The following is a 26847-nucleotide window of genomic DNA, read 5'->3' as shown; positions in this document are numbered from 1 at the left end:
AATTTTTCAGTGTCATTCTAGGCCCATTTACATTACATGTTCAGCCATGTCACAGGGAAGCACTTAACATACCGTTGTGTCCCCAGTCATGGTTAGAGTATGACTTTTTGGTGTTGAAACAGGACTGTAAAAGGATACAGTCAACAGTGGTCCTTGTGACTGAGGTGTTCTTTTAGGTAGCTGGGTGTTTCTGTGGAGGAGCTTGGAAGGCAGGACCCATTGATGTGACTCCTTATTTAAATTGAGCTAATGCAGGAGCCAGGCTCCGGAGTGATGTCCTTTTGAGTGTTTGTGTTGCTAAGAAGGTGAGCTGCTGCAGTTTGAACCAGTTGGAGCCTTATGTCGGTGAATTCATTTCTAGATATATTGCTACGGTAATCTAGTTGAACGATCACAAATGCTCAGGTCACTTGTGGCTGGGCCTGAGTCTGACAAGCTGAGACAAGCATAGATTGAAGAGGATCTTTCTGCAGCCAGAGATTTATGATGGGTCCAGGATTGTGTCTATAGACTTGACTATCTGAGGAGAGGTAATATGATGGCAGCAAGTTCTTCGAAGCATTTTACTCCACTGGTATTGCCTTCATCCAAACCAGGTTTAGTTTCATCATCTTCTTTTCATCCGGCACTACTGTTTCCTTTAATATTTGGATAGCTGGGTATGATCCATGTATTGCTGAGTCCATGAGGCCCTATGATTTTTACCTACTGGCTCCATGCAACCCATCTGTCAATAGTATGGATCCCTATGGTACTCCATAGGAGTGGGCTCTGGAGATGGAAGACAGTTTCCCATCATGACTCTTGTGGTTTGGTCGAAAAAGGAAGGATTGGAATGTTTTTTTTCAGTGTGCTGTTGCATGCCTGTGCTGTGTCTCTGAGATAGGACAGCTGCATTTTATGACTGACCGTATACAAGGCCTTACAGATCCAGCAGTCATAGTATGGCTATACACCAAAATCCAGGGATAAGAAGCAGTCATCAGTGTGTCCACAGATTCAGCTCTGTCATGCCCTGGCCTGAAGCTTTATTGGGAGAGATCCAGGATATTGGCAGTGGAATGGGAGACAGCTCTTTACTCAGAAATGGGAGGTTGGACTCTGAGCATTGGGCAATGAGATTGGTTGCATTGAATAATAGTTTCTTAAGTACTTGTTGCATTTGGAATCTTTTCTGAGGGATGGTAGAACTTGCTCCCCAGAAAAGATTTTGGTTGTCATATGATTTCATGCAGAGCTTTTGGGACTTCCTTTTGGGCCAGTTTGAGAGGAAGGATGTTGTGGTTTTGGGCCTGCATTTTATAACTGTTTCCTGACACTAATTATTCACGACTTTAATGTGGATTGCGCACATAGTTAGAGTTCCCATCTACACAACAAAATGCAGACATGCTTTAGCCATGTTGGGTCACAGGTGTCTCCTTTGACGTGTCTAACTGTATTTCTAGCACAAATGGGAAGCCACTTTTGTGTCCTTATTTTTTTGCAGCTGTTTATGCCACTGAAACTCAAGAACAAGTTTGTTCTGCTACCTTGCTCACTTAAATATACTCTAGGGAATATATTAAGCTTTTAATAGATTTTTAATACCAGAAGTGATTCATGATCTAGTCTGACCTCCTGAATAATCCAATTCATGGAGCGTAGTGACTCCTGTGTCTTAGGCCTTCTCTCTACACTGGCAAGTTTCTGCACAGTAAAGCAGCTTTCTGCAGTGTGATTCCCGAGATGTACACACTACCAAGCCATTTAGTGCACAGAAACTGTGCAGTTGCAGTGCTGTAAAAAAAAAAATGACCCCGACGAGAGGCGTACAACTTTCTGTGCCGGGGCTCCAACGCTGCGGTGCCAGTGTAGACACCCTGGTTGATTACAGCGCTGCAGTTGGCCTCCAGGAGGTGTCTCTCAATGCCTGTTCTTGCCTCTTTGGTCGTGGGTTTGAACTCTACTGCCCTGCCCTCAGGTGACCAACTGTGAGCCCCATCCCTTTAAATTCCTTGGAATTTTGAAAGTCCCTTTCCTGTTTGCTCGGAGACACATGCAGTGGTCTCAGCGCATCTTTCCAGGTGACCTTGCCTGCTCCACACACCAGGCGATCCCCCTCTTGGAGCAATGCCAAGCTTCTGGACCTCATCAGCATTTGGGGAGAGGAGGTGGTCCAGTACCAGCTGTGCTCCAGCGGCAGGAATTATGAAACCTATGGGCAGATTTCAGAATGCATGACAGGGGCTGTGACCTGGACACTCTGCAGTGCAGGGTCAAAGTGAAGGAGCTGCGGAATGCCTACCACAAGGTGCAGGAGGCAAACCACTGCTCCAGTGCTGCCCCCACGAGCTGCCGGTTCTACAGAGAGCTGGACGCGATACTCTGTGGTGACCCCACCTCCACTGCGAAGGCCCCTGTGGATACTTCGGTGGCTCGCGTGCCAGTCGAGAGTGGACCGAGCCAGGAGGAGGAAATCTTGGATGAGGATGTGGAGGCGGAGGGGGACCCAGAGACAGAGGATGACTCGGAGGTCAGAGCTGCATACAGCCAGGAGCTCTTTTCTGCCCCGGAGGAGGCTAGCCAGTCACAGCTGTCGGAGCTTGGTGAAGCGCAAACAGGCAAGGAGACCCCTGGTAAGTGGCTTTGATTTTGGGAATCGCTGAGGCGAGTTGTTGGAGGCAGGAGGATTGCAGAAAGCAGGTTTGTGTCTGTATGACGCACTTACCACCATATGCCTAGTCTGAGCAGCGGAACAGGGTCTTGACTCCCTCACTTCACGGGAATCTCCCTCAGAGATCTCCAGGAAACTCTCATGGAGATACTGGGCAATCCGCTGCCGCAGGTTCTTTGGCAGAGCTGCTTTGTTTCTTGCCCTATTAAGGGTGACTTTCCCCCGCCACTCTGCCGTCGCTGGCGGGAGAGACGACTGGTGAGCTGCATAAGGGTCAGGGCGGAAGCCGCAGTCTTGGGGAAGACCCTCCCTTGATTCCCTGCTCACCCTCAGCAGTGAGAGATCTTCCATAATGAACACAGCCTGTGGAAAAAGTGGGGACAGTAATGATGATAATGACTATAGTGCCAGCTCTCCCCAAGATCCACGTGCCCAGTGTACAGTACCGTCTTGGAACACTGATTTTTCCCCTGCAGTTACTCACCATTTTGGGGGTCTTGTGGCTCGTGTGCTTGCTTGGGGTCAGCCAGTTAGTGACAGGTATGTAAATAGTGGCTGTGTTTTAAATCACTGAATCAGTGGTCTGTGTGTTGCAAACAATACTGTTTCTGTAAAATGTTGCATTTTGGCTTCACAGAGATGACCTTGGGAGCCCAGCCTCCCTCTTTGTTATCAGCGGCTGAACAGCTGCGCAGAATTAGAAAGCAGCCATAAAGAACTAAAGAGGACTTCCTGTGTGATGTTATGATGCACTCCATGGCCGAAAAACAGGAACTGAAGGCGTGGCGGGACAGCGAGAAGAGGGACCAAAAGGAGAATGGGGCATGCCAGAACAAAGCTATGGAGCGGCCCTTAAATGTTATGGAGTGCCAAGCAGACATGCTCCAGGCACTACTAGCACTGCAAACCTAGCAGCTCCGTGCCTGCCCTCCCCTGCAGCTGCTGTAGCAAAACTCTTTCCCATGCGACCCCCCCAGACACCACCAACACACTCTTATCAACCTCCTGACTCCAGTCTGTACCTGCTGCATTCCACTCCTGCCCTGTCACAGTCCAGCCTTGCGGACTACCAGTACCCACTACGCTCAGCACCCATCCCTCTGCTGTTTAGCTCTGCTGAAATACAGTATCCACTGCCCTGTACTCCAAAGGACAAGGTTGCATATGATACCTGGACATAAATCTTTAACTGTCCTGGGACTCCACCTCCTCCTAGGACCCTCCCTTCTCCCAGGCCCGACAGTGCTGATGTGTGTGTTTTGTTTCTCTGTCTCCTCCAATTGTTGTTTTTTTAATAAAAGAATTGTTTTGATTTGAAAGCCATCTTTATTCCATTAACCAAAAGCAAACAGAGCCCTGCAAAGTAACAGTCAATTTTCTTAAACCTTCATAGTGCATCATCTGCACCACTCACAATCACTTCCTAGCTTTACAAGCACTGCATTCCTGAGCATAGCAACAAAAATATTAGTGGCTTTCAGCTTCAAATTGCTGCCTCAAGGCATCCCTGATCCTTATGGCCCCATGCTGGGCCCCTCTAATAGCCCTGGTCTCTGGCTGTTGAAATTCAGCCTCCAGGCGCTGAGCCTCAGCAGTCCAGCCCTGAGTGAATTTTTCACCCTTCCCTTCGCAAATATTATGGAGTGTACAGCATGCGGCTATAAGCATAGGAATATTGTCATCGGCCAGGTCCAGCATCCCATATAGGCAGCACCAGCGGGCCTTTAAATGGCCAAAAGCACACTCAACAGTCATTCTGCACTTGTTCATTCTGTTGTTGAACTGCTCCTTGCTGCTGCCAAGGTTCCCCATGTATGGCTTCATAAGCCACGGCATTAAGGGGTAGGCAAGGTCTCCCAGCATCACAATGGGCATTTTGACTTCCCCCTACGGTGATCTTCTGGTCTGGGAAGAAAGTTCCTGCTTGCAGCTTCCTGAACAGGCCAGCGTTCCGAAAGATGCCTGCATCATACACCTTTCTGAATCACCCTGCGTTAATTGTTGATGAAGTGCTCACAGTGATCCACAAGTGCCTGGAGAACCATTGAGAAATGCGATTAATGGCCCCACACACTTCCGTCAACACGAGTCCAACAGTCGACTTTCCCACTCCGAACTGGTTAGCGACAGATCGGTAGCAGTCTAGAGTAGCCAGCTTCCACAGTGCAGTCGCCACGTGCTTCTCCGACAGGGCAGCTCTCATTCTCGTGTCCTTGCGCTGCAGGGCTCGGTCGAGCTCCTCACAGTCTCATGAATGTAGCTTTCCTCATGCGCAAGTTCTGTAGCCATTGCTAGTCATCCCAGATGTGCATGATGATGTGATCCCACCACTCGGTGTTTGTTTCCTGAGCTCAAAAGCGGCATTCCACTGTGGTCATGAATGCCACAAGCAGTCTCGTGTTGTAGCTACTACGTGTGGCAAGATCAATCTCGAACTCCTCTTGCCTTTGTAGTTTAAGGAATAACTTCACTGCCACTTGTGGTGTGGTGTGTTAGTGAGAGCGAGCAGTATATTGGTCAACAGTGCGGGATCCATTCCTGCAGCTCGAAGAGGCAGAGCACGCAGTACACAAACCATGGAAAGATGGCGCCAAATGCGGACAGAAGCACAGGGATTGCTGGGCTGCGAAGCAATGCATCACGGTGCATTGGGACAGGACTAGTATGCCCTGTGTCTCACTCCGCCTTCCCACAACTCTCAGGGGCAGAAGAGGAAGAGATGCTCTGTGGGATAGCTGCCCAGAGTGCACCGTTCCAAATACCACTGCAAGTGTGAACACTCTATTGCGCAGGCAGCTGCCTGCGCAATACACAACAGTGGTTTCCCTTCAGCGCTCTCTAAGCAGCGTTGTAACTGCTGGCAATGTAACTTTGGCAGTGTAGACATATCCTAAGATGACGACTTGTATTTGAGCTATAACATATCTTCTAGTAATATTTTTCAGTTGTTAATTACACTAATTGTTAAACATTTGTGCCTCGTTTCCAGGTTTTCTGACCTGAACTTAGTCATTGGCTCTTGTTTTCCCTTGTCTGCTAGTTTAAGTAGCCCCCCACTATCAGCTGTCTTCTGCCTGTATAGGTAAGAATAGACTGTGATTAAACTTCTTTTTGATAAGATAAATGGATTGAGCTCCTTTAGTCTCTCACTGTCCGGCAGATATTTCAGACACAAAGCATTCTTGCGGCTCTTCTCTGAAATCTCCAGCTTGCCAGCATCTTTCTTGAAGTGTGGCAGCAGAATTGTAAAAGTCTCACCAATGCTGCATAAAGAAGTGGTATCACCTCCCTCCTCCTACTTGCTGTTCCCCAACTTATACAGCCACAAATTGCATTTGCCTTCTTAGAGCACTGCGCTGGGAGCTCATGCTCAGCTGCTTATTTGCCATGAGCGCAAGATCGCTTTCAGAATCCTGCCTTCCAGAATAAAGTCTTCATCCTGTACTATGATCTACAGTCTCAGTTCCTAGATGTATGAAGTGTTGAAATGCATGTGGTATGATTGTACCAAGTTATCTATATTGCCCTATATAAGTGCTTTATCCTTGTAATTACCACCTGTCAATTTGTCATTTGCAAAGCTCATCAGCAATGGTTTCATATTTCCTTCCGGATCATTGGTAAAGGTATTGAATAATGTTGGAGCAAGAACTGATTCCAGTGGAATGGCAATAATCCACTTTTTAATCAGAATGTTATGCAGTTTTAAATCAAATGGTTTCAGAAGACAAAAGTGTATTTATGTCAATAGTTATTTACTTTCATCAGTCAAACTTTTAATGTTGATTAGAATTAATTTATATTTCCTTCCTTCAGTTCTTCGATAGTCCTGTATGAGTTAGTCCTGTATTTCTGGCTAACTGGCTTGTAATTTCTATCTCATCTTAAGTACTCTTAAGCATTGGCACAGCAGTGGCTTTCTTGGAGGTCTCTGGAACTTCCCCAGTATTCCAAGATTATTCAAATTTAACATTAGTGGTCTGTTACTGTAATGATAGTGAGTGTCGTGACAGGAGAGGTTGAAGAATGGAATGGGGACAGGAGAGTTCTGAGCTGGCACCGTCTAGCTCTGCAGTACATGCACTACGTGTGGTACATGGGTTGTGATCAGCTGGCGTGTGGGTTGATTTAAAAAGAGGAAGACTTCAGTCTTTATTCTGAGCTCAGTAACCTACAGAATTGCTTAAAGAACATGTGAGAAGCTCCACATGTCTATTTAAGATGAGTTAATTAAAGTTGCTAAGGAAAGCAGAAGGAAATTCAGAGACAAGAACAGAGAATTAATCTACCTTGATCATAATTGACTGCGTGAATTGTGCAGCAGTACTGACAATGTTGCTTTTGAAGCGAGAGCATACAGGTGAAGGGGGCACTTTCCCCTTAATTTCTGTTCAGGGATGGAGAAAATGTCTCCATTGCCCACCCCGTCAAAGAACAAGGGTTAAAAAACCTCAAAATCTTGTGACTGACTAGAGGAGCAGCACTGAAAATACTACTACTCCTCCTCCTTCCTAGCTTCTGACCTGAGTGGCTCGACAGAGGAGGCAGCTGCAGAGCAGCCTTCTGCCTTTTGGTGCTGCTGTGTCCTAGGATGCAGATTACAAATATGTGTTGCAATTTCTCTTGAATTTTAGATGTTGTACACAAGGTCTTGAAACAATTCATTTAGCTGGATGGTGCTAAGAAAGCTTGTGCCTCTGAGTTGAGACATCTTAATACAACTGAGTGGGCAAAGCCCTTGTAGGTGGGTCTGTGGAGTACTGGTCAGCCACATGGTACTAGCTCCTTCTCTTGATTTCCAGCTGACAAACCACAATTAAATGAAGTTTAAAATATATACAGTACTCTCCAAATATTATCCATGTAAGTATAGGATTGTCGTGCAATTCTGAGCAGGAATGGAAATGGTTTGTGATCGAGAATGGGAGAGATGTGTCTAAAATGTTCTCTGAAGTTGTGGTCTGCATTATAAAAAGGTTTGGGAGCTTCTGCTAGTAAGAAAAATCCATAGGCGAGAGAGGGGTTAGGGAGGGATTTTCATTCACTGACAGCAACATTGGTGGATGACCATGTGTTTTGTTCCCACAGATGACGTTAGTATGACTATGGCCCAGCCTGGGGCGGTAGTAGCAGCTGCTGCAGGAGTCCTGGTTCTCCTCCTCTACTCCTCCATTCACAAAGTTGATGAGGGCCACCTGGCAGTGTATTACAGGTACTATTCCAATGAGCACATCCAAGGTTCTCAACATTCTGGGTTTAATTCTTTCCGTTATGGTTCATCCAAGGAAGGTCTTGTGTAAGAGTTTGCCCTGCTCCATGTTCTGTGTCTGGGACCCATCTCAGGATGGGCAGGAGGGCCATTATTGCTGACTAAAGAGGTAAAAAATTATGACAGTCTAATAATCATGAGATATTATAAAAATGTTTTCTGGTCTGTTTGGATTTTGAACTCCCCTGTCATCCTAGTGTGCATGAAACAATTACGGCGTTAAAATTCAGCTTTAAATGCATACAGACAGAGGCTCTAGCTCCCCAACTCCCTCCCCCAGTACCCAGAGCCTTTCGCATATCCCTGTATGCTTGCTTCACAACTCCCACTCTTCCTATACCACTGTGTGCCTAGTCCCCAAGTCCCTCGCATCCCCCTCTACCGAGAGTCCTTCCTGTATCCCTGTGCACCTGATCTGACTCCCCACTCCTTCCTGCACCTCTGTATGCTTGCTTTCCAGCTCCCACCATGCAGACCTTTCCTGAACCTCTGGGCGCCTGATCCTGAACTCCTTACCCTTCTTTGGGTACCTGGTCCTTGCCCAGCGCTCTGGCTTAGAGCCCTTCCCCGCTGCTCTGTGTGCCTAGTCCCCACCTTCCACTTTAGGAGGCCAGCTCCCAACTCTGTCAAAAGGGAGCAGTTGGGGCAAAAAACCTAACTGGCTTGAAGACTGAACTTGATAAGTTTATGGAGGGGGTGGTATGATGGGACTGCCTACAATGGCACGTAGCCAATCTGACTTTTAGCAGCAAATAGCTCCAATGGCTGCTGATGGAGCGCTAGCTCTGAGTTACTACAGAGAATTCTTTCCCAGGTGTCTGGCTGGTGGGTCTTGCCCACGTGCTCAGGGTCTGATTGCCATATTTGCAATTGGGAAGGATTTTTTCCCCCAGGTCAGATTGTCAGAGACCCTGATGGATTTTTGCCTTTCTCTGCAGCATAGGGCACAGGTCACTTGTAGGTTTAAACTAGTGTAAATGGTGGATTCTCTTAACTTGAAGTCTTTAAATCATGGTTTGAGGACTTCAGTAACTCAGCCAGAGGTTAGGGGTCTGTTACAGGAGTCGGTGGATGAGGTGCTGTGGCCTGCCATGTGCAGGAGGTCAAACTAGATGATCATGATGGTCCCAAGTTTGAGTCTACGCAAGTTGTTTTTTGCCCAAGTTTTTAACTGAGTATGAATTACCACTGCCCTATTCATGCCAGTTTGCCACAGGTCTTGTCTGTCCTAGGTTTCTAGCTATACTCAATGTGTGTCGTGCACTGGGACCATGACCCACACAGCAGGCACATCCCACACTGAACACAGATGCCCCTAAGGCAGCAACACTGGTGTAAAAAGTCCAGTGTAAGCAAGACCTTAATCTGATGGTCTAATTGATCCTGCTGATATTTAAGAATAGGGAATGAAGGAAACAAGTTACCTCGGTCACAGTCTAGCCGGTTGCTGAACCTCCCATGCGTACTGGCTGCTGGTAAACTACCTAGAGCAGAGCTCCCCAGACTGGTCTGTGGACTTCTTGCAGGCAGGCCATTGGCTCCTCCTATTCATAGATTCCAAGGCCAGAAGAGACCATTATGATCTCCTGTATAACACAGGCCAGAGAACTTCCCCCCCAAAATAATTCCTAGAGCAGAGCTTTTAGGGAAAAAAATCCAATCGTGATTTAAAAATGATCAGTTATGGAGAATCCACCATGACTCTTGGTAAATTGTTTGAATGGTTAATTACCCTCACTGTTAAAATTTTTTTGCCTTTATTGGATCATATTTGACCTTTCTCTGTTAGATTGAGGCGTCTGTTATTAATATTTGTTCTCAATATAGTTATAGACTGTAATCAAGTCATCCCTTAACCTTCTTTTTGTTAAGCTAAATAGATTGTGTTCCTTGAGTCCATCACTATAAAGGCATGTTTTCTAATCCTTAAGTCATTCTTGTGGCTCTTCCGTGAATCAATTTATGAACATCTGTCTTGAATTGGACACAGTATTCCAGCATTGGTCATACCAGTACCAAATACAGAGGTAAAATAACCGCTCTACTGCTGCTTGAGATTTCCCTGTTTATACATCAAAGGGTCACGTTACCCCATTTGACCTCAGTATTGTACTGGGAACTCATTGTCTACCTCCCTTCCCCCAAAAAATCTTTTTCAGTCACTGCTTCCCAGGATAGATTATGGCCGACATCCTTACTTCCAGGATGTATGCTTTTACATATGTCTCCATTAAAATGCATGTTGCTTGCTTACTAGGCAGTGCGGCTCACTCTGAATCAATGACCTGTTCTCTTTGTCGTTTTTCACTCCCCCAATTTTTGTGTCATCTGCAACCTTTATCAGTGATTTGTTGTCTTCCAGGTCATTGATAAAAATATTAAATAGCATAGGGCCAACAACCAATCTCTGCAGGACCCCACTAAAAACACTCCCACTCAGTGATGATTCCCCATTTACAATTGCATTTTGAGAGCGATCGTTTAGTCATCATTTAATGTGCCATGTTAATTTTTACCTTCTAGTTTATAATCAAAACGTCTTGTGCAACCAAGTAAAAAAAAAAAAAAAATCAGTTTGACAGGATCTATTTTCCATACACTCATGTTGATTGGTATTAATTATATTCCTTGACCTTAGTTCCTTCTGTGCTACAGACACATCAGGCAAGTCCAGTTCCTCCACTGATTATGGTAACTTGCTAGTTGTGGCGTTTCTTCCCAGGCAATGCCAACACATTCATTTTCCTCTATCACTGTCTTCTGCCGATTCTTCATTGGCCTTACTCACTTTCTCTTTCTTACCACAAGTACCCAATTCAGTGCTTGCTGAGCATGCCTCCTATTGTCCATACAGTATACATGTCCCAACCACCTGAACTTTTTTCCCTTTGGTTCTATTTTCTAACATCTTTCTGCTCTGTCAGCCCTCTTACTCTTGTGTGAATCGTTCAGTGTCCTTTTCAGCCTTCTGGAATGGACATCCTCCAATCTCTCTTTTTGTTAGCTACTGTTATCGGCCAAGTCTCTGCTCCGTATAGCAGCGTGATCCTTACAGTTGCACGGTATAATCTGACCTTTAGTTTGTGCAGATCTCTGTGTGATCAGACGTTCCTCCTTCCAAAAATGATGTTTGCTTTTCCTAATCTCATATAAATGTTTATTACAGCCACCTGAAAATGTCATCACTGTCCCCAGCTAGCAGAACTTTTCTATCTGTTAGATTTCTTTTCCCTCCACTTCTGCATTTGTTGTCCAGTTTCCTACCTTCATAGTCTTGGTTTTCTCTGCTTTTACTTTCAGTACTTTTTTTTTTTTGGCTTCCTGTTCTGCCACAGAGGGCATCAAAACGAAGGGCAATCGTTCTGTTCTGTGACATACTTAGTAAAGCTATGCTGCCTGTAAAGTCAAGGTCTTGTAACTCATCTCCACTAATCCATTATATTCTGTCCACCATGCTGCTTGTTGCCCACATGCTAAGAAGATTGGTTACAGGCCTAGGTGAGAGGTTCAGTATTGTGACTGGAGTTAGACAAGGGTGTGTGTTATCACCAGTCTTACTGCGCATCTGTGTCTCTGTGAACATCAGGATCTCTGTGAACCCTGTTGGATGTTTTCTTGAAGACGAGAAAGTTGATTAAGGTGGGTTTTTGCCATGCAGTAGTTTTTTCAATGATCTGTTGAAGGGTGAATGCCTGTTCCCAGTGTGATGTACATGGATAGAACCTACCCTGCCAATTATATTGCTCTCCTTTAATTCTTTATTAATTGGGTGCTGTATTAGCAGCTACGTTATCTTGCCTGGGATCAATACCAGACTGCTAGGCCTATAATTACCCGGATTATCCTGTTTACTTTTTGAATACTGGTACATTAACTTTCTTCCAGAACTTTCCCAGTATTCCAAGATTTATTAAAAACCAACATTAATGGTCCAGCGAGCTCCTTAGCCAACTCTTAAAATGTTGAGATGCGTGTTATGTGGACCTGCTGATTTAAAATGGTCTAACCTTAGTAGCTGCTGTTTAATATCGTCCTATTTGTTTCCAGTTGCTAAATTAACTCTAACGTAAGTTAAATGTACATTATTTTCCTATTTTATTTTTCCACATAAACAATTGCTGTAGATACCACAGAGATTTTATGTGATTGTGGTTGAGAAGAGATGTCCAGCAGACAATCTCTCTTCTAAGATGTGGGTGACCCAGGACACTGTTTGGAGCCCCCAGTCCAAAGAGTACTAAATGCAGAAATCAATGGCAGTGTAATTGTTACATTCCCCAGCATTTATGGAATGCAGAAGCGAAATCCCATAGCCTCCTTAACTTGGCCATGGTGCTCACCCTGCAGGTTTTGCTTTACACTTTAACATATGCAAATGGCATATTGAACTGCACCCTAATCAGACAAGCAGGAAATATAAGATCTGGGCTATGCTGCCCTTGGAACCGTCCCTTTTCCATTAAATAAATTGGGGTATTTCCCAGGTCAGCAAGCACAATGATGAATTCATCATCACTTGGGGTATGTCTGCACTGCAATTAAAACCCCACAGCTGGCCTGTGTCAGATGACTCTGGCTCACAGGGCTCAAGCTATGGGGCTGTTTAATTATGGTGTAGACATTAAGGCTTGGGCTCGAGCCCAGGCTCTGGGATCCCACAAGAGGGGAGGGTCCCTGAACGTCTGTGCTAAATTAACAGACCCACAGCATGAGTCCTGTGAGCCCAAGTCAGCTGACACAGGCCTGCTGTGGGTGCTTAATTGCAGTGTAGATGTACCCTTGGAGTCTTTAAAGTAAGACTGGATGTCTCTGTAAAAAAGATGCTCTAGTTCCACCACAGGGTATTGGGTGCTAAAGTGTTCACGTATGTAGTCGGGAAGAACAGTTCCTTTGATTGGGTGAGATTCTCTGGTCTGTGATACCCAGGAAGTCAGACTAGATGATCTAATGGTTCCTTCTGGCCCTAACATCTGTGAAAAATCACCTTGACCCTCAGTTATTACATGCTGCGCACAGTGGACAAAACATCTGTTGTGTTGGGAGAGATTAGTGAAGAATTGAAGGGCTTTTTGCAGCCCCTGCAAAATGCAAAGGTCAAATCTGACTGTTCCTTAACTCCCCGTGTGGCTCATCACACAGCACACACCTGATAATGTTCTGCTGCGCATCTTCAATTTTCATACATTTTTAAATCTTTTCAAATGTTCCTAACTTCATTTAAAATAATTTTTTTTGGACTGAGATGACCTCTCTTTGTCAAATTAGAAGTTTCAAAGTTCAGCTGTTTTGAGGTTTCTTCTGACTTCCCCCACAATGAGTGTAGTCAGGTTTTTTGGGGGCTTTTTTGAGTAGGAAAAATATTTTTTTCTAATCTCTCCACTCTTAAATGGCTCAGCAGTTTTACCAATCTTTCTAAAAATGTCACCTTTTGGCAGAGACTGGCCATGGGAGTGTTCAACCCCAAGAATAAATCCTTCAGGAATTCTAAAAGTTAAATCTGGCTATTTTTAAAGGAAGCTGCTTTGTAGCCCTAACTGTAGAAGTTATCACTAGCTGCTGTATTCATTAAGTTGATAATACTTATGGCATCTGCTTTATGCTTGTCCTTTCTGCTCATGTTGTCAGGTGATCAGGGGTCATATACTTCATGAGTTATCCAAATGGGATTTCATCTGGGCCAATCCTGTATTAAACTGGGGCCAGTATTTCTCCTGTCTAAAGCATAATTTTATCTGTGGTCAAAATGTTTGATGCATCTGTTTCTCATTTGGAGGAAACTCTGGTTTTAGAATGTGTCCTAAGACCTCATGCCTTGATGTAGGAGATTTAAGATGTGGGAAACTATATACATGTACACAATTTGCATAAACAGACCCAGTAGGGAAATATTTGCCATGATTGGGTTTGTGGGAGCTGAAGCCCTTAAATGATGGTGTGGACACTGTCTGTGGTTGTGTAATGTGTTATAAGTCTGCCACTGCTTGGTTTAAAACATTCTGGGACTTTTTATCTCAAACCTGTGTGTGAAAGTTTTTTGATATAGTCCTCACGTTTTGGAAGCAGTTTCTACGAATGGAAGGGTAGAAATTAGGGAGAGAACTCAGCGCTTTCTATATCCTGTTCGCAAAGCCTGTGCTGGATTATTCCCTTCAGGGCTTTCTCCATTCTAGCTTCCAGTGACCCAAGTGGCGGGGCTCCTGCCACTTGCTTAAGAGATGATTCTATAGTTAATACTTCAGCTCTCGCTGTCATGAACCATTTGGGATAATTCAGGCTGGGCTTTTTTCCCTCAGTTTTATCTTATTACTCTTGTCACCTGACTATCAGTCCATGCTTGGTACTATGGATAGTCCCCTGTGTCTCCCGCCCTCCTTGGCAGTTTATTGCCCCAGGCTGTTCTCTAGGTATTAATTGTACCTAAAGTTCTGCCAAGGACCCTGCAAATTTGATTTAATACCTCTTCCTTTGAATAGAGCACACATAGTGATAAAACACTGAGGACCATGGAGAGAACTTCAAGCTTTGGCACACTTACTCTTCATTCTTCCTTGCCAGTCCAAAAGTAGGGGTTCTAGTTCTTCCCATCCAGCAGATGGAGACAGTGCAGTTTTGATGACAACACACATCCTTATTAAAAGGATCCAGCTGTCGCTCTCATTGTTTCTCCCTATAACCGTGGTTCTCAACCTATTTACAGTTGTGGGCCATATATGCGGCCCATAATGTGTTGTGGGCCACATCCAATACTACCTGTATGGCCCTGACGATGTCACATGGGCCCCAGCTCTGTGCTGATTGGGCCGCAAACAGCCTGTGGGCCACAGGTTGAGAACCACTGGCCTATAACATGTGGTGGTTATACATAGGCGTTGCCATATGGGATCAGACCCTAGACTCATCTAGCCTGGTCTCCTGTGTCTGACGGGGCAAGCACAGGTGTTTCAGTGGAAGGTGTAAGAGCCTTCAGTAGCGGATGTATAATAATCTGCCGCCACATTAGTTTTCATCCTGGTTTCTAATAGTTAGAGATTGGCTTAAGTCCTGAAGCAATAGGTTTAATATCCCTGCCACAATGTTTGTTGTCATTAACTGTGCTAACTCTGGACATTCTTCTTATCCCAAGAATAAATGGGATATAAATGTTCCATCCTTTTTTTAATCTTGTTAAATTCATGGCTTCAACTACTTCATGTGGCAGTGAGTTCTACAGTTTAATCATGCATTGTATGATAAGGCCCTTTTTTGTTCATTTTGAATTTTCCACCTTTATTTACGCTGCACGTTCCCTTGTTCTTGTGTTGAGACAAGGAGAACAGATATTTCCAATCTCCCTGAGCAGTCATCATTTAAGATACTTCTGTCATGCCCCCTGTCAGGGTTCCCTCCCCACTCTGAATTCTAGGGTACAGATGTGGGGACCCGCATGAAAGACCCCCTAAGCTTATTTCTACCAGCTGATGTTAAAAACTTCCCCAAGGCACAAATCCATCCTTGTCTTTGGATGGGTACTGCTGCCACCACCAAGTGAGTTAGACAAAGATTCAGGAAAAGGACCACTTGGAGTTTGTTTCCCTAAAATATCCCCCCAAGCCACTTCACCCTCTTTCCTGGGGAGGCTTGAGAATAATCTACCAACCAGATAGGTAAACAAGGTGAGCACAGACTGGACCCTAAAAACCAATCAGGTTCTTAAAAACAGAACTTTATTATAAAAACAAAATAGAAGAAGCACCTCTGTAAAATCAGGATGGAAGGTAATTTTACAGGGTAATCAGATTCAAAACACAGAGGATTCCCCTCTAGGCAAAACTTTAAAGTTACAAAAAAAACCAGGAATAAACCTTCCTCTTAGCCTAGGGAAAATTTACAAGCTAAAACAAAAGATACTCTAATGCATGTTCTTGCTATTACTTACTATGTCTGTAAGTTTAGATGTATCATTCAGTAGGGGCTAGATTACTTGCTTGGTCTCTCTCTCTCTTTGTCTCCGGAGAGAATACACAAGCCTAAAACAAAAACCTTCCCCCACAGATTTGAAAGTAACTTCTCCCCTTATTGGTCCTTTTGGTCAGGTGCCAACCCGGCTGTCATAAATATAAAGGGAAGGGTAACCACCTTTCTGTATACAATGCTATAAAATCCCTTCTGGCCAGAGGCAGCATCCTGTTACCTGTAAAGGGTTAAGAAGCTCAGCTAACCTGACTGGCACCTGACCCAAAGGACCAATAAGGGAACAAGATACTTTCAAATCGTGTGTGTGTGTGGGGGGGGGGGACGGGACAGCTTCTGTTTGTGCTCTTTGTTTACATGTATGTTCTCTCTTGGGACTGAGAGAGGCCAGACAGAAATCCTTCTCCAACTCATCCTAATCCAAGTCTCCAGTATTGCAACCAGTATAGGTAAGCCAGGCAAGGCGGATTAGTTCATCTTTTGTTTTATGTGAATTTTCCCTGTGTTAAGAGGGAGGCTTATTCCTGTTTTCTGAAACTTTAAGGTTTTGCCCAGAGGGGGATCCTCTGTGTTTTGAATCTGAATACCCTGTAAAGTATTTTCCATCCTGATTTTACAGAGGTGATTCTTTTACCTTTTCTTTAATTAAAATTCTTCTTTTAAGATCCTGATTGCTTTTTCATTGCCCTTAAGATCCAAGGGTTTGGGTCTGTGTTCACCTGTACAAATTGGTAAGAATTATTGTCAGGCCTTCCCCAGGAAAGTGGTGTAGGGCTTGGGGGGATATTTTGGGGGAAAGACGTGTCCAAATGGTCTCTTTCCCTGTTCTTTGTTTAAAACGCTTGGTGGTGGCAGCATGCTGTTCAAGGCCAAGGCAAAGTGTGTACCTTGGGGAAGTTTTTAACCTAAGCTGGTAAGAATAAGCTTAGGGGGTCTTGCATGCGGGTCCCCACATCTGTACCCTAGAGTTCAGAGTGGGGAAGGAACCCTGACACCGGCTATCTGAGCTTCTTAACCCTTTACAGGTAAAGGAGGGATTTTATGCTACGCTTAGCTGTATGTTTGACACCCCCTCTTATTGGTCTCCTTTTCAAAGTAACAGTCCCAGTCTTTGCAATCTTTCTTCATACAAGAGTCTTTTTCTGGGCCCTTGATCACTCTTGTCACTCATCTGTGAAACCCCTCTAGTTCTGTAGCATCTTCTTGGAGATGAGGGGTGACCAGTGCTATACAGTGTCCGCACGAGGCCACACCATTGATTTGTATAATATTCTCTATTATTCACCATCCCTCTGACATTTCCTCCTCCCTTGCCCCACATATTCAGAGTTTGATGCTTCTTCTCCAGCCGCTCGTAACGGACTGAGGAGAGTAAATGAGTCTTGCATTATGCCCAGGAGAAAGGGAAGCAGAATTTTCTGTTATGGTCAAGCTCTGTTGTATTGTAAGTGCACCTTGGGAAGCTGGTAGATCGGTTGTGTAAGGTGGAAGAAATGTAGGCAGCAAGAAAAGAGCTGAATGTGGGATTGTGCTCTGCATAAACAGATGGTACAGTTCCGCAGTTCTGATACCAACATTATTAGCATGCTTTCATTGGAAAAGTAATTAGCAACCCCTTGATAATTTGACTGAATTAATACTTTTTGATGTAATCTGTTACTTCTCATTGGGATCCATCTTTAGCCATGATCCTTTTTATAGCTTGCACAATTTAAGAAGTAAACTAATTATCCTGAAACAACTGTCTCCTTGCTTGGTAGGCTCTTCCCGACTCCTGACAAACAGCGGCTACGCTGTAAGTTTTTTGTCAGCAGGAGAGCCGACAAACAGCGGCTACACTGCACAACTTTTAGTGGCACGGCTGTAGCGACACAACCAAGTCGCTAAAAGCTGTGTAGTGTAGACATAGCCTCTAAAACCTGGCTGGATTCAGCACAAAAATAAGTTTTAACTAATAATGTAATTCTTTCCTCTGTTGCCCTGGGAACAGCCTCAGAATGCAACTGCAACATCACAATTATTAGGCATCTCTTTGTTTCCTATGGTACTTGTGTTCTCACAGAATGATGTGCAAAATGGGTCAGCAAGTAAATTTCAGGAGTGGGTTTTTTACAAAGTTCAGTTAGTTAAAACTTCATTCCACTGTGTGCCACCTCACTGTAGCTTGCGGACGGGTGGGGGGATGGAGGCTTCCAGCGCACACTCATATCCGCTTCAAATCCCAATTTCATTTTGGTGTGCAGTGCTTCTTTGCCTTCACACATTTGTTCATGATAGCAGTGGTCTAGATGTTTCTTTAAAACAAAAATTGAATTTATATAAATTGAATTCTTCTATTTTCCATAGGTTTAATTAAAAAAAATAAACCTAGTTCAAAAGTGACAACCTATGCTAAGACTTAAACTAAAAATCTATTAAAATAACTCTAAATTAAATAAAAATATTAAGCAGTACATACTTGTTGCCAAGTTTTAAAGAAAGTGACACCACTGAATTGGTGAAAGTCACTGGCTAAGCACCTGGAACCAGAGTTTGCTGAAGTGCTAAACTATCTTCTGACAACAGAAACATCTACTACAGGTGCAGAGAAAATATTTTCTTCATTTCAGTTCATTCAGCTCGTTCAGTTCAATGACTAGCTCATTCAGCATTTGAGACTAACTGGGATTTGAAAAAGGATAGCTTGTTTTTTTTTTTCCAATCTCTGAATAAGATCTAGGTGTGAGAAACGAGATGTACTGGGTCTAAAGTCTTGAAAGGCATAGTGACCGAAGACCATCTGGTCAGTTCACTTACTGCAGATACTTCCTTTTGTTTAATAGATCAGTTTTAAATGCAAGACATGTTTTGATTAACTTTTCTTATGTATCCTGCACATTCAAGGTAGTTTTGTTTAACTGAAAATTTAAAATGCTGGTTTTGTGCATTAACTGATTTTGAATTTTCATCCAAACAGAGCCTGTCATTAATCTAGTAAAAAAGAAAATGATGAAAGATACATTTCTTAAACATATTCAGATTCTTAATTTTTCCTCTAAGCTAAATAGTTACCTAATAGTATATCCTCCTGATTAGCAAATAGAAGTATCAAATTTATTGTAAATACTGTGTTTAGTTGCAGATCAGTGTGTTTTAGTGGTTACCAACCAATGAGAATCAGCCTTTTTTAAGAAAATAACTAAAAGTACAAATGCAAAACGCTATTAAAATTAATTATTTAAATCAAAGTTTCCTGCTTGCTGATTTAAATCATGATTAATATTGGTGATTTAAATAGATCTTCCCCACTAGACCATATAGAGAGTAGCTCTCCATGTTTCTGTAATATTGGTTCTAACACCTCAGGGTAGGTATGAGTTTATTGCAAGGCATAGAGTGCCCTCCACAGCCCCTGCATTACCAGAATCCACTGGTCACTTATGCTCAAATAAATCTGTTAGTCTCTAAGGTGCCACAAGTACTCGTTTTCTTTTTCCTGGTCACTTAGAGATCCGTTGATTATGAATGGTGCTGTCCACAGTGCCAGTCTCTTAGCAAAGCCTTTGGGTTAATATGCACTCCTCTGTGGGACGTTAATGTGGAAGGAGGAGGAGGATACTGAAAGTTGTGATTTGATGTATGTGTAAAATAGTGTTTTCCAGAGCTCTGTTAGCAGCCTTGGTTTATTCTAAATTCTAGCTTGGGTACTACTGAAGGTTTGTACAGGGTTGTGTTACTGGAAAAGGCTTAGCAGGAATACCCCTCTTGTCAAATTGGAAGCTGCATTTTTTTGTCCGTCGCTGGCATGAAGCTGGCAAACTGAACACAGCAGGTACAGGGCAAATGTTATCTAGTACTAGTACCCCATAAAAGAGCTGATGAAATCAATAATTCCTGGGAAACTTTTTGTATTTAGTCTGCATTGAATAGCTTGCTCTGTAGTCCAGTGACCTGTTAGGTCACAAATATATTTTCTTTACCATATGTTTCTGTAACGCTGTATATTAATGGAGCCCTGTCAAATTTGATTTGCCTGGGCAAGTGACTTGTTTTTGGTGGGTGAGCAAAATAATCATTCTCACCCTCCCATTGTCAGTCATGGTAACCAGCAGGCTAGTAGAGCTTATCTGAGCTGTTGTGACTTATTGACCTGTAGAAGCTCATGGCCATGTCTGTCAGTACTTTGAACACTTACCAGAGGTCTGGAAGAGTCAGTACATCTACTTCTTCAGCTTCTTGAGAACTGACCCATTTGTCTCTTCACAGGGGTGGTGCATTATTAACCAGCCCAAGTGGACCAGGCTATCACATCATGCTCCCATTCATTACCACCTTCAAATCAGTGCAGGTTAGTAACTTCTCACAGGGGAGCTGGAATAGGGTGGGGTTGTATGGAGTATCTGTCAGATATGACAGTGGAGCTGGAATTTTGCCTAAATAAAGGCCATGTTAGCCAGTTCTTAGTAGCATAAGAGCACACTAGTTTGGCACACTGATCAGATATTAGCCACCCTCCTTTCTGATGTTGGGGTGCAACCCCTGGTGTACCCATAGTACTACAGATTCCAGTATGCAGCATGGCCTGTAGCAGCTGCAGGTCCCAGAATGCAATGATCCATTCTGCTGCAAGAGGCCAGGCCCCACTGCACATGGTGGCTGTGCACTACTTAGTAAATCACAATGAACTACATTTGCTCTATTGCCTTTTGTTGTGCTTTGCCCTCCCCTGAATTGTTACCACTACAGTGAGTTTGGAAGGGCTGAATGAATTAATCTACTTTACTGTGGCTAGAGATGCTGGTGGCTTCCTGAGAGCATATAGTGTGGAAACACCCTGCACTGCAAATAAATGTTGGCTCCATGCTGTGTTTCCAGTGGGAGCTCTTCACTGGCACAAACAAAAAGCTACTCGCTGACCCTGAGGCTCCTGCCTTGGGACATTTCCGCTGCTGACACCATGTGTCCTCCCAATGCTTGGGTCTTCAAGTGTTCAGTTTGCCGTTTGCCATTTGCCAGGCAGGGAGCTGCAATCCTTTTGGGCACTGAGGGAAGGAGAGGAAGGGGGAAAGAGAATGGAGTTCCCTGCACCATCCCCTTTTTCCTCAACCATCACCCTGGAGTGGATGCCAGAGAAGTTCCTTCTGCTCCCTGCCTATAGCAGCCCCAACAGCTTGAAGAGCGGTGCTCCTCCTAGTGCAGGGGTGGCAAGCCTGAGAAGTGAGCCAGAATTTACCAGTGTACATTGCCAAAGAGCCATAGTAATACATCAGCAGCCCCCTATCAACTGCACCCCGCTCCCAGCGCCTCCCACCTCCCCTCCCTCCCCGCACCTCCCGATCGGCTGTTCTGTGGCATGTGGGGGGTGGGGAGGAGCGAGGGGGGCATGGCAGGCTCAGGGGAGGGGGCAGGAAGGGGTGGAGTGGGGGCAGGGCCTGTGGCAGAACCAGGGGTTGAGCAGTGGGCACCCCCCGGTACATTGGAAAGTTGGCACCTGTAGCTCCAGCCCCGGAGTTGGTGCCTATACAAGGAGCTGCACATTAACTTCTGAAGAGCTGCATGTGGCTCTGGAGCCACAGGTTGGCTACTCCTGTCCTTGTGCATCCCCCTCTTCTCAGCAACAATTACAGAGCATGAGTGCTGAGCTTCCACTGAGAGCATGGCCTGAACTGGACTAGAAAGCTCTGCGAGGGCCTGTCTAGGGCTTGGCTGTTGACTGGTAAGTGCCTGGTTTCTCTGTGAGCCCTGATTACATGTCTCTTGTTTCAGACAACATTGCAAACTGATGAAGTAAAAAACGTGCCTTGTGGGACGAGGTATGTTGCTCCTGTATGTTCTTCCTGGATGTGGCAAGCCAATGTGGTCAGTCTAATTCTCAACTTGCGGCTAATTCACTCTGAGGCACTCAGGCCTGGGGGCTGAGAATTATGGGCAGAGGCCTTTGAGTAGCTTTTGAGGGGGGGTTGATCTGGCATAAAGCCTGTTCAGCGTGTTTGTCTGTAAAGAGTGGATATGGGTGGGAATAGTAAAGATTGCTCTTACATTGCTCCCTGCTGGGGCCAGAACTGACTTTCTGCAGTTATCTGTGCCACTTTCTCCAGCGTGTGTTCTTGTCTGACTCTCTTGTTTTACTTTTCTCCTGTTATCTGATCCTCCATCACTCATTCTTTCCCTTAGCCAACCTCTTAGTGCTTTTAGTTTGGAATTTGCTCTCTAATGATAGAAGGCCAACCACTGATTTCCATGCTATCCCAGGGAAATAAGAACAGCATCCCCTTGGATTGGGCTTGCACATTTGGAATGTAGTCCCACCACCTGAAATGAACCCTGACAAAAAGCCAGGATCTGGTTCATCACAGACTAATTGTTAGTCTGGGTGGTCAGAAACTTTCTCTGAAGTAAAAGAGCAGATGAATATTGTACAAGATACAAACCTTCTAAGTAAAGTTTAGCACTTCAATAGCATTTAAATATCCAAGTGCTGTCTAAGCATTAGTTAAAGCAGCAGTAACAATGCTTTGTGTGTGCAGTGCTTATCTTCACAGAGTATTCCAAAGTGCTTTATTTATACACGTGTTCATGCATTGTTAATGTTGCAAAATCAACCTCTTGGGTCTGAAAAATTCTAGAACTGAAAGTTTCTTCTGAAACATTAACCTAGCTGTATTGCACATCTTATATATTTTATGGCATAAGTCAGTAATATTCCACCTATTTCTGTGGGTCAGTTAACGAGATCGTGCCACAAAATGAAACCCCTCTTTCTTGAGTTATAGACCAATCAGCCTAACTTTGATACCTGAAAAGGTACTGGAACAAACTAAGCAATCAGTTTGAAAGTATCTAGAAAACAATAAGGAATACAGGAGGTCCCTGGTATATGTTGGGGTTGTGTTCTTGAAAAGGGCCACATATACCAAAATGATGTATACTAGGCACCCGCTGGTACAGCAGTGGCATGGGCAGGAGTGGGGTTGGGGCGCGGGGGCTTCTCCCACTCTGCCCGGCACTCCTGCCGGGGAGCTGGATGCAGGGGCTTCTCCCACTCCGCCCGGCTGGAGTGCCAGAGCTGGGCAAGCCCCCGCACCCAGGTGGGTGGTGTGGGGCAAGTGCTGGGGCAGGAGCAGAGCCAGGATTGGGGGGAGAGGGGGGCTGGATGTATACACTTCCCCCTTATCCTTTGTTTCGCATATCCATCGCTAGTCAGTAGGGGAACGTGTTCCGATTCACGTCTGTCCGCATATCCATCGTTTGCAGTATTGTGGATTGGGACCGATGTGAATCGGAACATGTTCCTCCATGGATGAGCGATGGATATGTGAAACAACGGATAAGGGGGAGACATATACCAGGGACTGCCTGTAGCCAGCATAGATTTGTCAAAAACAAAATCATGCCAAAGCAACTTACTTGACTCCTTTGACAGGGTTACTGGCCTAGTGCAGAGTGGGGAAGGAGTAGATGTGATATATCTTCATTTTAGTAAGGCTTTTGGTTCAGTCTCATAAACAGTTACTATAAGGGTACAAAACTGGTTGAAAGACCGTATGCAGAGTAGTTATCAGTGATTTGCTGTCAAACTGGGAGGGTGTATCTGGTGGGGCACCACAAGGATCGGTCCTGGGTGCAGTAGTAGTCAGTATTCTCATTAACTACTTGGATAATGGAATGGAGAATATGCTTATAAAATCTGCAGATGACACCAAGCTGAGGGGAGGGGGTTGCAAGCACTTTGGAGGAAAGGTTTAGCATTTATGATGACCTTGACAAATTGGAGAAATTGGACTGAATTCAACAAGATGAAATCCAATAAAAATAAGTGCAAAGTGCTTCACTTAAGGAGGAAAAATCAAACGCACATCTACAAAATGGGGAATAGCTACTTAAGTGGTAGTACTGCTGAAAAGGATCTAGGGGCTATAGTGGATTACAAATTGAATGAGTCAGCAAGCTGAGGCAGGTGCGAAAAAAGACTGATTTTCTGGGGTGTATTAACAGGAGTGTTGTATGTAAGACATGGAAGGTAATTGTCCCGGTCCACTCGGCACTGGTGAGGCCTCAGCTGGAGTACTGTCCCCATTTCTGGGCTCCACGCTTTAGGAAAGATGTGGACAAATTGGAAAGTCCAGAGAAGAGCAACAAAAATGATAAAAGGTTTAGAAAACCTGACCTGTTACAAAAGGTTTAAAAAAAAGTGGGCATGTTTCATCTTGAGAAAAGATGACCGGGGGAGCAGGGGGAACCTATAACAATCTTCAGATATGTTAAGGGCGGCTGTTGTCATAAAGAGGACTCTGATCAGTTGTTCTCCATGTCTAGTGAAGGTAGGACAAGAAGTAATGTGCTTAATCTTTAGCGAGGGAGATTTAGTTTAGATATTTAAGAAAAACATTCTCAGTATAAGGGTAGTTAAACTCTGGAATAGGCTTCCAGGGGAGGTTTTTAAACCCTCATCTGTTGGAATTAATATTATTTATGTAGGGTGTTACCATGGCACTAATTTAACCATAAATTCCTGTATTAAATCCAAGGGCCACGTATACAATTTCTCTAAACATTCCTTAAAAAGCCTAAATAATCAATGTACTACATCCAACAGTAACAAAACATTTATAAACGTTTGATCAAGATACTTACAAACGGGCTAAACCCTGGGGTGCTTAGACCTGTATTGGCTGGCTCCAGCATGGTCAAGCAGGTATTAGCAATGAACCCTTTAAGAGTTTACTTCTTTTCCCTTCAACAAATAAGTGATGTCATTCCCAATTACTAATTTTAGCTAAAAACCCATTTAAGACAGTTGATTCTTATTTCCAGTCTTCATCCAGATAAGATTTACAACTTCCTTTCTTCCCAAGGCCTTTCCTCCCCTCCTTGCTGATCAACAATTTGTCCATTGCCCCTCTGTTTCCATTGGCTTTAACACTGCTGTGTGGATTGGGAAAGGCCATGTTGGCTCACTTTAAGAAAGATTCTTAGTTTTATGTAAAACAATCTGCAATCACCCCCATCGGTCAGAGGCCTTCTTTTTAGAACTTCTCCTTATCTCATTAGTTATTCTTTGAACCAGACATCATCCTTCCTTCATTCCTTCTGGCCTTATGACTCATTATTTCCTTCCTTCTACTTGCTAGTCAGGGCCTTTCTTTACAACACATCTATTTCCTTAACTAAATTCAAGCTAACCCTAATTCTTTAGTTTTTGTATTTATCCTACATTCTCTGCCTTAAAAACCTACATGCTATGTGGGTTTTACTACATTAAGCATTTTAAACATACCTTTTATGATTTTGCAACATCTTACATAACCGTTAAACTTGACGCTACAAAATCAGTTTCAGTTACCACAATTTATATGGTTAACTACCCTAGCTTTAAATGACAGTAGTTACCATGGATATAATCAACTTTGTGCTTGTTCCACCACCAGGGGCTAGTTAACTCCTGAATTTCCTATTCTTGGCTATTAATATTTTAAGATCCAGGCTCAAAGGAAGACTAGGATGCCCACACTTGAGTACTGCTTTCATAGCGTCCTCTTGGAATCCGAATTCAGCCTGTATTTCAGTTACAGTGGATTTTATTATGAAACAAAACATTGGCCACTTGAAATAACACTCTGGGTCCACACTAGAAGTGGTTTATTTCCAGCCCCCACACAATATTTACCATTCCACTTCACCAGTTCCTCAGCGTCTCAACTATATTGTGCAGATTGGAGATGGCTCCCCCAGAGTGAGTCTGCATGCTGGCAACTGTGTCTGTAAGACTTTACAGCTGCTGCCGATGTAGGTGTCCCCCACTTGTGAGCAACAGAACAAGTCCAAGGCTTACCAGACCTTGTCATTATCTTGAAACGGTATTTGAGGAGAAACAAACTCTTTTAAAACCTTATGGGTTAGTGCCTTCCAGTACTCCCAGTGGTAGTACTCTAATAATGGTTTGAACGTGGTGTTCTGCAGTTATTGGATGGGATAGTATGAGTGGGATAAAGAGTACTATACCAAGTTTTTAATTTCTCTGTGGTAATAAGAGGGCAATTTACCTTGCTCTATATGAGTGAGGATGGCCTCGATTTTTGTCTGGTGCATATTTCTCCGTACACACATTATGTTATGGCCCTGACTATTGGCCTGCTTTGATCTTTATTAGTTTGGTTATCTGTTTCATCTACCTTATGCTGTACTTCCTTAAACAAATTAACTAAGTCATGCATATTATATACATTCCAAAGTTCTTAATATGTTCTTTGCTGTGCTCATTCATTGGACTCAACGGGTCCACAGCCAGCTTGTGTTGGAATGCTAGTTTGTGTTCCCACGAGGTCCAGCTGATTCCAGCTTGAAACCACCCTGTACAGCACTGGTGGATAGACTCCATCAGTTTTGCCTTTGAATTGATTCAAGTGCCTTTTCCTCTACATTTCTGTCAAGAAAGCCTTTCTAATAGTCCTCTATCATTTTACCATTCAAGTGGCCAAGCCCTGGCAGACATAACCCTTTTGGCAGCTGCAACAAAGTCAAATTCAACAACACAGGTACATATGTAAATTGAACATCGTTGCATAGCAGTTCTTTAAGGGACCTTAATTCCCATTCATTACTAGGTCCTACCTCCACCTTAGAGCATTTTGAGGTTTTCTTTTTTTTTTCCCCCACCCCCCCAATGTACAGTATTTGTGCTACCCTTATTGATATGTGCCCTTTTGAGAATCAGGAAGGGTAGAAATAAGCCCTTATTTGATTAAATTTTACAGGAAACACAAAACATGTATAATGTTGCTTATGCCTAGCATTCACATATGGAAAATTCAAGTTACCATTTCCTAAACAGGGATTGATGCTGATTGTTGTTTCTTACACAATCGCCACGATTTCACTTTTCCGCAAGGCCACTTGCAGAATTGTACTTGATACACCGGCATCATTTATTTTGCACCATAACTGAATTGGGCTTCTGGCTGTCACTTTGGATTGTTGTTTCTGTGTTTTAAGT

General features: G+C 43.9%; 1 protein-coding gene across 10 annotated transcripts in view; it reads left to right on the top strand.

Annotated features, from left to right (window-relative positions):
* Window positions 1-26847, top strand: part of ERLIN1 (ER lipid raft associated 1) — a 59958-nt gene that overhangs the window by 8493 nt on the left and 24618 nt on the right. For 4 of the 10 annotated variants that reach the window (XM_074958615.1, XM_074958619.1, XM_074958617.1 and 1 more), the window contains exons 2-4: window positions 7745-7868; window positions 20121-20202; window positions 21621-21667. In XM_074958615.1, coding sequence (XP_074814716.1) covers window positions 7745-7868; window positions 20121-20202; window positions 21621-21667 — 253 coding nt within the window. Of the gene's footprint in view, window positions 1-2200; window positions 2619-7744; window positions 7869-20120; window positions 20203-21620; window positions 21668-26847 lie in introns of those variants that run through there. The other 6 variants (XM_074958622.1, XM_074958621.1, XM_074958623.1 and 3 more) reach the window with 3 other exon arrangements.

This window comes from Natator depressus, chromosome 7, assembly GCF_965152275.1.
Source record: "Natator depressus isolate rNatDep1 chromosome 7, rNatDep2.hap1, whole genome shotgun sequence".
In the NCBI taxonomy this organism is placed as follows: domain Eukaryota; kingdom Metazoa; phylum Chordata; order Testudines; family Cheloniidae; genus Natator; species Natator depressus.
This window is presented reverse-complemented; position numbering and strand designations above follow the sequence as displayed.